This window comes from Mytilus californianus, unplaced genomic scaffold (assembly GCF_021869535.1).
Source record: "Mytilus californianus isolate M0D057914Y unplaced genomic scaffold, xbMytCali1.0.p SCAF_1, whole genome shotgun sequence".
Classification (NCBI taxonomy): domain Eukaryota; kingdom Metazoa; phylum Mollusca; class Bivalvia; order Mytilida; family Mytilidae; genus Mytilus; species Mytilus californianus.
Genome location: NW_026262581.1, coordinates 54,693,489 through 54,706,301, shown reverse-complemented (window position 1 = coordinate 54,706,301; position 12,813 = coordinate 54,693,489). Strand labels below are relative to the sequence as shown.

The following is a 12,813-nucleotide window of genomic DNA, read 5'->3' as shown; positions in this document are numbered from 1 at the left end:
AAATTTTGGGTACGACAATTGGAACATATTCGTCGACATCTGTGAAACAGATATTCCATAACGGTTAACCGATTTGTGATGGCGTCCGTTAAATTTTCGAAAGGATTATTTCAACTTCACCACTTTGAACACTTGGAATAATAGATCTCTTGAAAGCAACAATGCCCTATCAAAGAAATCATGATAAAAAATTGGGAAGGTGAAATCTTTTGTTTTGTCGTAAAGTTTTGAATTCAACCGACCCTCATTGTCAATTTCTTGATGTAAATAGATATAAGAAGATGTGGTATGAGTGCCTATGAGACAACTCTACATCCGAGTTACAATTTGTAAAAGTAAACCATTATAGGTCAAAGTACGTAAGTCAACTTATGTTGCAGACTTTAAAAAATGGCCAATAAGCGGATTATGAACATTTTAAAGTGTCAAATGTGACTAAAAAAGAGTTAGGTATATGGTATACGTTTACGGGACAGCAGCTAATACAATCAAACAATAAAAAAGAAAAACACGAAATAAAAAACACACTCACAAACAAACAAAAACAAAGAAAAATACTTCAACTTCAACACATCGTCTAAAGCGTATGCCAATCTAAGAGTTCATGCGACTTGTGACTAGATTTAACAGAGACTACATGTATCAACCAATGTAACGTGTGGATAGTTTGTGAATAATCTCCACCCCTCCCACTCCTTCACCCCAATTCCCCGCACCAATGTAACTGAAAAATGAATAACAAAAGCAACATAAAAATACATGCATTTAAAGTCAGTTTTTTTTTAGCGTCAATTATATAAGAGAGGCGAAAGATACCAAAGGGAAATTCAAACTGATAAGTCGAAAATAAACTGACAACGCCATGGCTAAAAAAGAAAAAGACAAACCACAGTACACAAAACACAACATGGAAAACTAAAGACTGAGCAACACGAACCCCATCAAAAACTGGGGGTGATCTCAAGTGCTCCGGAAGGGTAAGCAGATCCTGCTCCATATGTGGCACCCGTCGTGTTGCTCATGTTAGTACAAACCCAGTAATAAGTCAAATTTAGTATGTCACATTCGGGTGAAAGGGGACGGGATTGTAGTTACGACATTTGGAACATATCCGCTTTCATCTGTGAAACGGATATTCCATAACGGTCAACCAACTCGTGACGGCGTTAGAAAATTTACGAAGTGACCACTTGGAACTCTCGGTTTAATAGCTTCCTTGTAAGCAGCAACCCTCTATCAACGAAATATATCATGATAGGAAATACACGCCCTGGAATATCGTATCAACTGGGAGATATATACTCCGTATGCAAGCGCTGTTAGAATTTTGCTGAACTCATCTCTTTTGTCGTAAAGTTTTGTTTTCAACCGACCCTCATTGTCAATTTCTTGATCTAAGTCAATATATGAGGCAGACTTAATTGTATCTGTTGTATCCTTTATCTCAAGTTTGAATGGATAGATGCGTTCAACATAGTTACCAAATTTTGTATTATTTAGTGAGAGAACATCATCTATGCAGCGGTAAGTAAAGTTAAAGGATACTGTTAACTTCTTTTCTTTCTTCCTAAGAAGTTCCTGTATTAAGTCAGACTCATGTGAATAAAGGAACAAGTCGGCAAGAAGACGGGCACAGTTGGTTCCCATGGAAATGCCGATTGTTTGTTGAAAAACACGTCCCACAAACGTAACAAATATGTTGTCAATCAAAAAAACAAGCATCTTGACAATGTCAGTTTCAGAGAATTTTTTTTTTGAATCAGAGTGATTTTTTACTAAGTAGGATTTATCCCTCCCTGAGACAAGATACTTTTATCTACGTTGGCCAATCTTTTTTTTATGAAACAAAGTAGGACCAACTCTTTCAATTTGTCTTTTAGTTTGGAATGGGGAATACTTGTGTAAAAGTGTAGAAAACTCAAATGTTTTAATAATATTGCAAGATGAAAGAGTTAGATTGTATGCAAAAGATCTTTGGGTTTTTTCAGTATCCACATCTGATTCACGCTACCTCTAGAATAGGTAGATTCACAATAACTTTGAAGCCCGGTTTTGATTGCTGATGAAATTGATGTTAATAACTTAGAAAGAGCTCGCGTTTAACCCATTGCCTGGCATAATCCTCGACTGAATCCATTAGTATTTTGAAGTTGTGTTTCCAATTGATGGATTTAGGCTCACAATATTTCGGGCCTTTGGATAACACATTTCGCATAGAAGTGTTATTGACAATGTTTAGGTCACCAGTAATAACGTGGCCAGCCGGATTATATATGAATGGGGAACTAGCACAGGTGCAATCAGGAGGTTCAGACTTGAAGTCGTCAATATTGAGAGCCTGCAACACGTGTTTGTAATTGAAAATTTTAGTTGCAATTGGTTTGGTATATTGGTATAGGTATAAGAAATTATAGGTACAGACTGATCTTTAAAATAGGGAGGTATTTTCGAGTGAACTGATTTATGATGAAGGATATGGCCCAAGTTGATGGCATCGAGACCTTTGTTGGCAAAGGAAAGTTTAAGAAAGGATCTTTTCTCCTTTTCATCTTTTCCAATGCGAACTGGTTTGAAAAGTCTGTGACTTGCAATATCCGAAATGATAGGCGTAAGTTTGTATTGGTTTGAATGAGGGTTTGTAACAGTGGTTTCCAAACATAAGTTGTACAGAGAATGAAGTTTTGAAAGGGGTAATGAACAAAGCTTCGTGCGAATGTGATGAATACCTAACGGTTTTGTATAAATGGTCATTAATAGAGACATCATGGAGAGTAGGTGACGTATAATGACGATGACCATGACTGCGTCTACGTCGAGGAGTAGAGTTGAAAATGTTCATCACATTCACCGAGCTCGGAGAGGTGTTGCAAGATGAGGATTGTTAGTCCTGTGGTGTATTTTTTCGATGATGCGAACTTGCATACAAAGGATTGAATGATCAGGCTGGTTAAAATGCTGGTAAACAATGTCGCTTGCATTGTTGTTGATGTCTGATCTATGGCCGCACATACGTTTATTTAGCCTTCCTTTTGTTTCACCGACATATACCAATCCGCAAAGGTTACACTCTAATCATTATATAAACATTTCCTTTTCTTCGAATTATTGGAAACCCCAAAATTAAATAACTGCATAACTAAAACAAACACACTCAGCAGAAACCAGAGTTAATGATTTAGAGTAAGTATATTGTGTTACCATAATAGATTTACAGACTCATCACAAAGCCGTTTATTCTAACAATTGGCAAAGAATCAGACATCGGCTAATTATAAAGATATATGTTTTATTCAATATCACTATTATTTTATAAATAGAAGAATACATTTCAACTTTCTTATTCCGTAGGACGAGAGGTTAGTGGGTAATTTGAATAGCGAATTATCAATAATACAGTTAAGTACTAGCTACAAAAGGGTACTCTATAAACCATGTTAAAAAAAGAAAAAAAAGACGGAAAAAGTCTATAAAACAAAATACAGAATGATTATCATAGACTAAGATACGCATATTCTGATCAAAACGGAGGCCAACTCCTCCCATCAACTATTGGCACCCGTCGTGTTCTCATGATATGTAAAATATCCAGTAAAAAGGCGTGTTGTCTAAAAGGGGGTCGTGATTTTGGCTCTTACAAATAAAACATTCCTGGTCATCTGCGACAGATATTCATCTTGTGGTCAATTTTAGTTTTTCATCTATAATACCATCATGGAAAATTTGTAGATGTAAGATATCGAAGTCCTTAAAATTTGAATTATTTAACTAGAGGTTATCACATTTAAATTCATAGTCTCAACTATTCAGCGGATTTAAAATTTTAAATTGTGCAAGCTTCATTCTTTTTTTTAAAAGTTCCTGTTTAAGGTCTGTTTTTTTCCCGAACAAATTAAAAGAACCAATAGGCGAGAATTAAGATAAGCACAACTGGTACACATAGAATATTGATTGTCTTTTTAAAAAAATAACGCCCATCACACGTAAAACATGTGTTGTCAATAAAACATTGAGCATCTTGATGATATCGATTTCACACAACATTTGTAAATGGTTAAGTTGAAGTCATCCCTTCGAAAATTTTACGGACGCCATCAAGAGTTGTTTGACCGTTACGGAATATTTGTTTCACAGATGAAGACGATATGTTCCAATTGTAGTAACCACAATCCCGTTGTCTCTCCCCCCCCCCCCCCCCACCCCCACCCCCGAATGTGACGTACCGAATTAGACTTATCACCAGGTTTGTACTTACAACAGCAACACGAATGCCACATGTGGAGCAGGATCTGCTTACCCTTCCGGATCACTTGAGATCACCCCCGGTTTTTCTTGGGGTTTGTGTTGCTCAGTCTTTAGTTTTCTATGTTGTGTTTTGTATAGTCTTTATTGTCTTTTTCATTATTTGCCATGGCGTTGTCAGTTTATTTTCGAATTATGAATTTGAATGTCCCTTTTGTATGAATAACTTTCTCCTGTTATTTGCTAAAATCAGGGTGCTAAATAAATATGATTCTTTTCTATTCTAGAAATATTAAGGAAGTTGAATGTGCGTTCGGAAAAAAGCATTTTACCAAAAAATTATGAAATAAATTTATTAGGACTGTTTTGTAAAAAAATTGGTTAATAGAAAATTAAAATCTAGAAATCGCTACCAATTTATAAAATATTTTATCAAGAGTTTGATAAAAAAAATTGTACTTTTCAACTTGCACGCGTTATAGAATTCCAATAGTAAAATTCAAAATCTTTTATACCATTGATGTAGGTTTGTTCAGTTTGTTTGTGCCAGTGAAAAGGTTAGCAATGCTCATTGCAAGTTAAATAACCATACCGACATTTTGACCTTTTATACATCTGCAAGATTAGCCTTCCGAACGTAAGTTGAAGTTAATGCTGTAGGATGCAAAGATATTTGTTTATACGACAGCAATACATTTAATTGACATAATATTATAAGAAAAAAATATTACTTCAGTTTACCAATTTTATGAAAATATTTTATGGAACAATTTCTGTAATATAAAACGGACAAAGGAAAATGCACATAAGACAATATACCAATAATCAATTTTCTATTGTAAAATAATCAACAGCACTGCAACTCACATCGTAAGATTCAATATTGCATACTTTACAGACAATTGACAACAACTGCAAATTTAACTTTTGTCATGAATGATCTCTTCCCTATATCGTTCTTATTTTTCATTTAGCTAATCTCAGCTATAGCAGTATAAATCAATTAGTAAGCATTATTTATAGCGAGTTATATGTAGTCCTAAGATTTGGAAGTTATGATAGATAATGGTTATAATCAAATTACATATTGATTGTCGACAACCAAATTATCCGTTTTCGATTTTACATTTGGGAATTTTAATTGTAAAATAAACTCATATTATTTATATGATGACAATATATATCAAATCTATTTCAGATAACGATCGAAGAATTTTACGGTCTTTTTAGTGCATACCTGTTAATTGCAAATCCTTCAGCTTTTATCACTGCTAATCGGTTCCTACAGCTATAATAGTAACATGTTGAAACTGATTAGACACTGAACAATCTTTTGACCAATTAGTCAAAACATAATATAGAAATGTCAAGTTTCACTTTTCAAATGAATACCATTTCTACATATGTAATGTATTTCACAAAGCATGTTTACATTGGAGTTAAGGGTTGTTTTGGTGCACGTGCTAACAAGGTATACTTACTGCTAGGTCCACCGGGGATTACACCAGATGTCGGAATGCTTAGAAGTGGGGTGTACAATAACTTAACGTCTAGTGTTCTCAGCTCATCAAACCAATAAGTAAACTGAAATAATAAAAAAATATGCATTAAGTACAACTTTTTTCAAGGCAGTAATAATAGTTGAAAGATAAAAGTGCTTGGTCTTCAAATAGTTTGTTTTGTAAAAATGATCATAGATTACTTACTAGAAGTATGATTGGTAGTGAAGAAAATTGAAAACTTTAAACTCGAAAATCAGCAGATATCTAATATTCTCGGTAGGCAAACAAAACATTTTAAAATTACAATACTTTGCGGGTCTGTCCCTTAAGGTATGCACAGTGGAATCGACACCAGAAAAAATAAATTTTGAAAAAAAAATGAAAAAAAATGCATTACTACAAGATGCGGATACAGAACTTTAAAACGGGACTGAGGGGATCACTTAAAAAAGGGGAATTCCAACCTTATTTGTTTTACTTCATATAAATGTAAAATAAATTCCAAACAACGGAGGGTTACAACCCCCGGGACCCTCTCCCCTATAGATCCGCCAATATATACATACAAAAATAGTATACAAAAGGCGACTATCATTTGATATTTATGAGGGGAGCAAGAGATTTTTAAAAGATTAAATATCTATTTTCATCTGTTGCTACGTATGCTTTTTTCTTTTTATTATTTTCATTTTTGTTATCAACTAATTCCTGCATTTTATTACAAGATTATTTATTTTCAGTTCTTACCAGGCCAGGGTATTCATTGAAGCAATTTTTTACTTTTCATATCAAATCAATGACATCAAGTAGACATATTATACACACTAATAATTTGTCTGATACATGTATATGCCTTTCATAGTACAATTACTTATCAGTCATTGGAGATGACGTTTTTCTTACACTTGGAAATTAAGAATGAATGTAAAAATCAACTTTTTAATACTTTTTGCATGGTTGTTAAGTAAGCTGATAACTTTTAAATTTGTAACAAGCCATCTGGATTTTGATAAAAATCTTGTTCGATTGTGTGTATATTTAAAAATAAAAAAAAGGGGATTTGATTGCCAATTAGACAACTCTCCACCAGGGACAAAATGACACAGAAGCTAACAACTATTGGTCAACGTACGGCCTTTAACCATGAGCAAAACTCATACCGCATAGTCAACATTTGGTCACTTTCATTTTGCTATTCGTTTTAAATTTTCGTATACTGACATAAATAGCACTCTGATACTATGTTAAGAAAGTTAAATTGGCAATTATTCTATTTTCATAGAATAGCAACCATTTATCTGCAGACGATGCAGATTTGCTATTATTAATTTCAATACGAGGTGATTTTTTGTATGCAGGTATCAGTATTGATGACAATACAAAAATGAAATAGTTTATTAAAAGAAAATGAATAAAACGGAGATGAGATAGATACTTTAATAAGATTGTAATAAACGACGTTTCAATATAAGTTATATACAGATCATGCTAACTTTGCTAAGCAACTCGTCTAATTTTTAACTTTGCCTCCGCCAAGAAGACTTTGATTTTAACAAGCCTCTGGTAAAATTTAAATGTAATTTATGAATTATGCAAGTTTGATAACTTTGTTATTACACTAAATATATGATTGCAACTTCCTCAAACAAAGCTGGCCTTAGATGATTTAGATCTTCTTCGAAAACTGATATCAAATATGTCTACTACTCAAGATATCTTAAATTGTCATACACAATTGCAATGTATTGATTGATTTTATTTTTGCGTACTTAACGTCCAGTGACAAATATTTCATACATATATTCAGATCAAATCGAAATAAGCAATGCTCTTCTTTTTCTTTGTTTGAACAAACAATTATGGCAGGCCGTTTGGCAAGCCGTTTTACTATTTGTTCAAAATTCGAGATATCTCATATAAGATATAAGATATCTTATATAAGATATAAGATATCTTATATAATCTAGTTTTTATTAGATATTTTATATATCTTATAAACTTTATAAGATATCTTATATACTTTATAAGATATCGTATATACTTTATAAGATATCTTATATACTTTATAAGATATCTTATATACTGTATATCTTATAAAGACATAATATGAGATATCTTATAAACTATATGAGACATCTTATAAACTATATAAGATATCTCATAAAGAAAATTATAAGAGATATCTTATAATTATATGAGATATCTTATAAACTATATAAGATATCTTATAAACTATATAAGATATCTTATAAACTATAAAAGATATCTTATAAAATTGAGAATGGAAATGGGGAATGTGTCAAAGAGACAACAACCCAACCATAGAGCAGACAACAGCCGAAGGCCACCAATGGGTCTGCAATGCAGCGAGAAACTCCCGCACCCGGAGGCGTCCTTCAGCTGGCCCCTTAACAAATATGTATACTAGTTCAGTGATAATGGACGTCATACTAAACTCCAAATTATACACAAGAAACTAAAATTAAAAATGATACAAGACTAACAAAGGCCAGAGGCTTCTGACTTGGGACAGGCGCAAAAATGCGGCGGGGTTAAACATGTTTTTTGAGATCTCAACCCTCCCCCTATACCTCTAGCCAATGTAGAAAAAACAAACGCACAACAGTACGCACAGTAAAACTCAGTTTAAAAGAAGTCCGAGTCCGATGTCATAAAAGGAAACAAAAGAAAATAAACAAAATGACAATAATACATACATAACAACAGACTACTAGCAGTTACTGACATGCCAGCTCCAGACCTCAATTAAACTGTTTGAAAGATTATGTCTTCATCATATGAATATCAGGCACAATCCCTCCTGTTAGGGGTTTAGTATTATACCATCATAAAATATATGAGAAGAACATAACCCGTGTCATGCCAACAACTGGTTTTAAAATAAATATGTTTAATTCCGATGCAAAGAAGTAAAACACCGATATAAGTGAATCAATATTAAAGCCATAATATGCAATCTTTAATGACCTGACAACAGTATCGTAACTATATCCCTTCTTAATAAGATATCTTATAAACTATATAAGATATCTTATAAACTATATGACATATCTTATAAAGTTCATTAGATATCTTGAAGTTAGAATAAATAGTAAAACGGCTTGCCAAAAACAATTTTAATTTCACTATAATAGTTGTTTTAAAATCCCCAAGCATCATGTATGTGGTTATTCCATGTTTATTGAAAAAGCAAAACCTTAAAATTAAAAAAAAAACAAAAACAAAAACAATAATAAGGATACTTCATGAATGGAAAATATGAAGAAATGAATTCATGTTTTACATTTATGAATATAATATTTTCCCCAGGAACATGGTGCGTTAAACCATTATTCATACACAAAACTTCCTATACTTATAGATGTCAGTTGATCGATACACTCCTTTCTTCCTTTTAGTTTTGATATGGTACTATCTATTACAGATATGAATGCAAGACATTTTACATGCAGTAATGAGACAGTAACCAAACACAGATAACTAATAAACATCTAGAGTTCGACCTTCAGTCTTCAACAAAAACAGGTTTCTGTATAACATGGCGAGCTCTTATTCTTAAAACGTGTCAATAGATTGAAGACGAACTATTAAGAAATGTCATCAACACCAAATTCTTTAAATTAAAAAAACCCAAAGCACAAGAAAAAAGCACATTTTGTATAAAGTAACACTAACGAGTTTCATGACTTTTGACAGGTACATAAGCATGTAAAGCTGTTAAAACCTGTTTCTAAAATCTCACCAACACGACGTTAGCCAAATGTGTAGCAGAATCTGTTTACCCTTCCGGAGCACCTGAGATCACCCTCGGTTTTGGTGGGGTTCGTGTTGCTCAGTTTTTAGTTTTCTCGATCTTGGTGATTTGTGTATTGTTGTTTGTCTTTTAGTTGTTTTTTTTTGCCATGGCGTTGTCAGTTTTTCTAATTTTGTTTTAATCTTTCAAGCGCTTAAACTCTCTAATGACGTTATGATAGATTTGAGGATAACAAATACAAAAGAACATTTAAAACAATAATATACTTTACTGTATCAAGAATGTTTGTAGTAATTGAAACCAAGCTTAAAGTACTTATAACCTGTAAATATGAAATCAGTTGATATGACATCAATTACTAGACTTCATGACAATGTTGAGAACAGATCATATTAAAGCTGAATATAAGATCATTTATCTATCAGTTGTTTGGTGTAATGGCTTTCTAATTGTCACAGATATTTTGTCTCCCCCCACATATCACCTTTTTGCCTCGCATGCGCCAGTATGATGTCATTGAATTTTTCTGAGAGGCTGAAAAATCTGTCTCATATCTGATCGTTTGGGGGTAGCATGCCAGGGGACAGCACTCATCAGTTAATACATGTGTCTTTGTTAATTTTATTCTGTGCAGTGATTTTATCATCCGTTGTAAACAAAAAACCGTCCGATGATCTGGAGTTGATTATTTATTGCAAGTTTGTCTTCGTGAATAAGTTTAATTGAATAAAAAAAAAATGAAATACAAATACCTATTTGCAATAATTAAGTTCAAGTATATAAATTTACTTGCATAATTTCCAAAATTCACTTTCATTATAAGCTATCTTGATTATTTAAGCATCTCCACTCTCAGTTATCAGAGATTTGTAAATTATCTGATAGTATACATCTCAACCATTACATCAATGAATTTCAAGTTTTTTTTTCTCTAAAAAGCGATTAATTATTTATTTATTTTAGAGTAAAATTAAATTTATTTATAAAACGGCATTGCACTTTAGGTATGCAATTTGAAGATGAAACTTAATGACTTCATAATTAAATTGACACTTTAATCTCATAACAACACACTCTTTTTCATGGGAGTCTTAACCTATTTACTTTATAAACAGTCAAGAACATCCCCTAAAGACGTTAGGGTCAGATCTCCTTAAGTATGGTACATGTCTGCTAAATTATACGGATCGACTACATTTTGCCATCAGTCTGAGACTCTCTATATTTTAATACAGAGTAATGTTCTGAGAAACCAAAGGAATTCACGTTAAATTACTTTATGGATTTCTGTGGAAGTCTCTAAAGATTGCGTAGATTTTATCAATACTTATTATCTATTCCTAATGTTAGCATATGTACGAGAATGAGAGGTGAATGATTAAAAATTAGAATGAAGCAATAACGGTAAATTAACCTGATGACATGGGCATTTTAACAACTTATGTGAGGACCGTTGTACTGTATTTCTCAATTTTATACAACACCCGATATGATGCTATTTTTGTAGAGGAGAAATCCAATAGCAACAGTTTCATGAGAAAAGATTTTGAACCGAACTTTAGGAATCCATCTCAACTAAAAACATTTTATTTACACTGTACTTTAAAAAGGGTGGCACAAGGGTTTTAAATGAGTGTTTAGAAAATATAATGGATTTTTGGTGTTAAACACAATTTCCGCACGAGTGGCTACTCTGTTGCGGCCAATTTGTATTCCCACGTGCGGGATTCGAAGTAATAACCCTAGTGATACAGTAGATGGACTACTTAGACCACTCGGCAACCTTTCGGTATAATACTCAATGGGAGATGTAATTATTAAATTCCTTATGACTGTTACATGTACATAAAACTGAATGTGTCGGGTTATTTCAATGACAGTATATGCAAGTAAAAAATGCATATATGCTTTGCAAAAACCGATGAAAATTATCAATTTTTTTACTATTGCTTTAATGGCACTGTCTGTTTTCAAAAACAAAAAAAGTGTGTTGTATGTCTGTGATGTTTGTTTACACAGTTTTGGCTGCTGGGTCCCAATTATTGTCACATTAACCTATTATGTCTGTTTGGGTTGCTCACCAAATTATGTCAACATAACGGAACTTTAAACAACTGTCATACAAGTGGGAGGTTTAGCAAGCTATAAAACCAGGTTTAACCCATAATTTTCTTAAGAAAATGCACATACCAAGTCAGGAATATGTTAGTTGTTTTCCACTCGATCCGTTGGTTTATAAAGTCCAATTCTCGAATTTGTCAAGTTTTTATGGACTTCACCCTTTTTTAATTTACCTTGGAGTTCGGTATTTTTGTTTTCCTTTTATGCATATTAAATTTACTAAATTTATTTGATTAAAAAAAGCATTTCTGCCGATTGTTTATTTTTGATAATCGGAATAATATATTACTTATGAATGATAATAATGACGTTGAAATGTACATTTTGACAATCGTATTGTCTATCGGCAATGGACATTTGAGCGATAAAAAAGGACGTTTGATCGCCGACATTTTAGGACATTTGAGCGAAAATAAAAATAAACATAGGACATTTGACAGAAAAAAAATAAGAATGATGACGAAGGAGTATCTCTTCCATTCGTTTGTTCATCATTAAACTGTACAAAATTTTCAAATCTATTTGTCTCAATATTCATCTTTGTTAAAGATTCGTGCGTTTTCTCTCTAGATTTTGGAAGTGCAGGGTGAGATTTAATCTCTTTCTATATATAGCCTTTGAAACGCTGCTAACGTCTTCAGATTTTAGGTTTGCCTCATCCATGTCCTCTAACTCGGTACGGATAATTTTCGAAGGACGTTGAGCTATATTATCATCGGCTTTACGTTTTTCTTTTTAGCGTTTAGTCCACTATATATCGGAAACTGTCACAAACAAGGCTGTTTTTTCCTTTGTTAGTCTTGGTCAAAATCATATCCATTTTAACATGTACATGTATTAGTATTAAGATCTCTAGTGCCAAGGGACACTTCACTTTTGCATTGCACATGAAGTATAGTTGAATAGATTGGTAAGTAGAGATCAACTTAGGACTACACTACCATAAACTAGTCAGAACCTGTCGAATTACTCGGGTGTAAAATCAAATAAAATATATCTATTTTCAAAACTTACTCTTTTTTCTTACTTTTAAAAAATATTTTCTGAATTCATATAAAAGTATCACAGGAAATTTCGCTCAAACGTCCTATTTGAAAATCCTATGTGCAATTTTTTATTTTCGCTCAAATGTCCTATGCCCATTGTCTATGTGATGTTGATTTATAATAGCTTGTT

The 12,813-nt window shown here is 32.7% G+C and overlaps 1 protein-coding gene across 1 annotated transcript in view; it reads right to left on the bottom strand.

The window, feature by feature from the left end:
• Positions 1-12,813, bottom strand: part of LOC127721548 (wnt inhibitory factor 1-like) — a 43,925-nt gene that overhangs the window by 15,002 nt on the left and 16,110 nt on the right. The window contains exon 3 of the mRNA XM_052228317.1: positions 5,721-5,823. Within this exon, the coding sequence (XP_052084277.1) occupies positions 5,721-5,823 (103 nt within the window). The remainder of the gene's footprint in view (positions 1-5,720; positions 5,824-12,813) is intronic.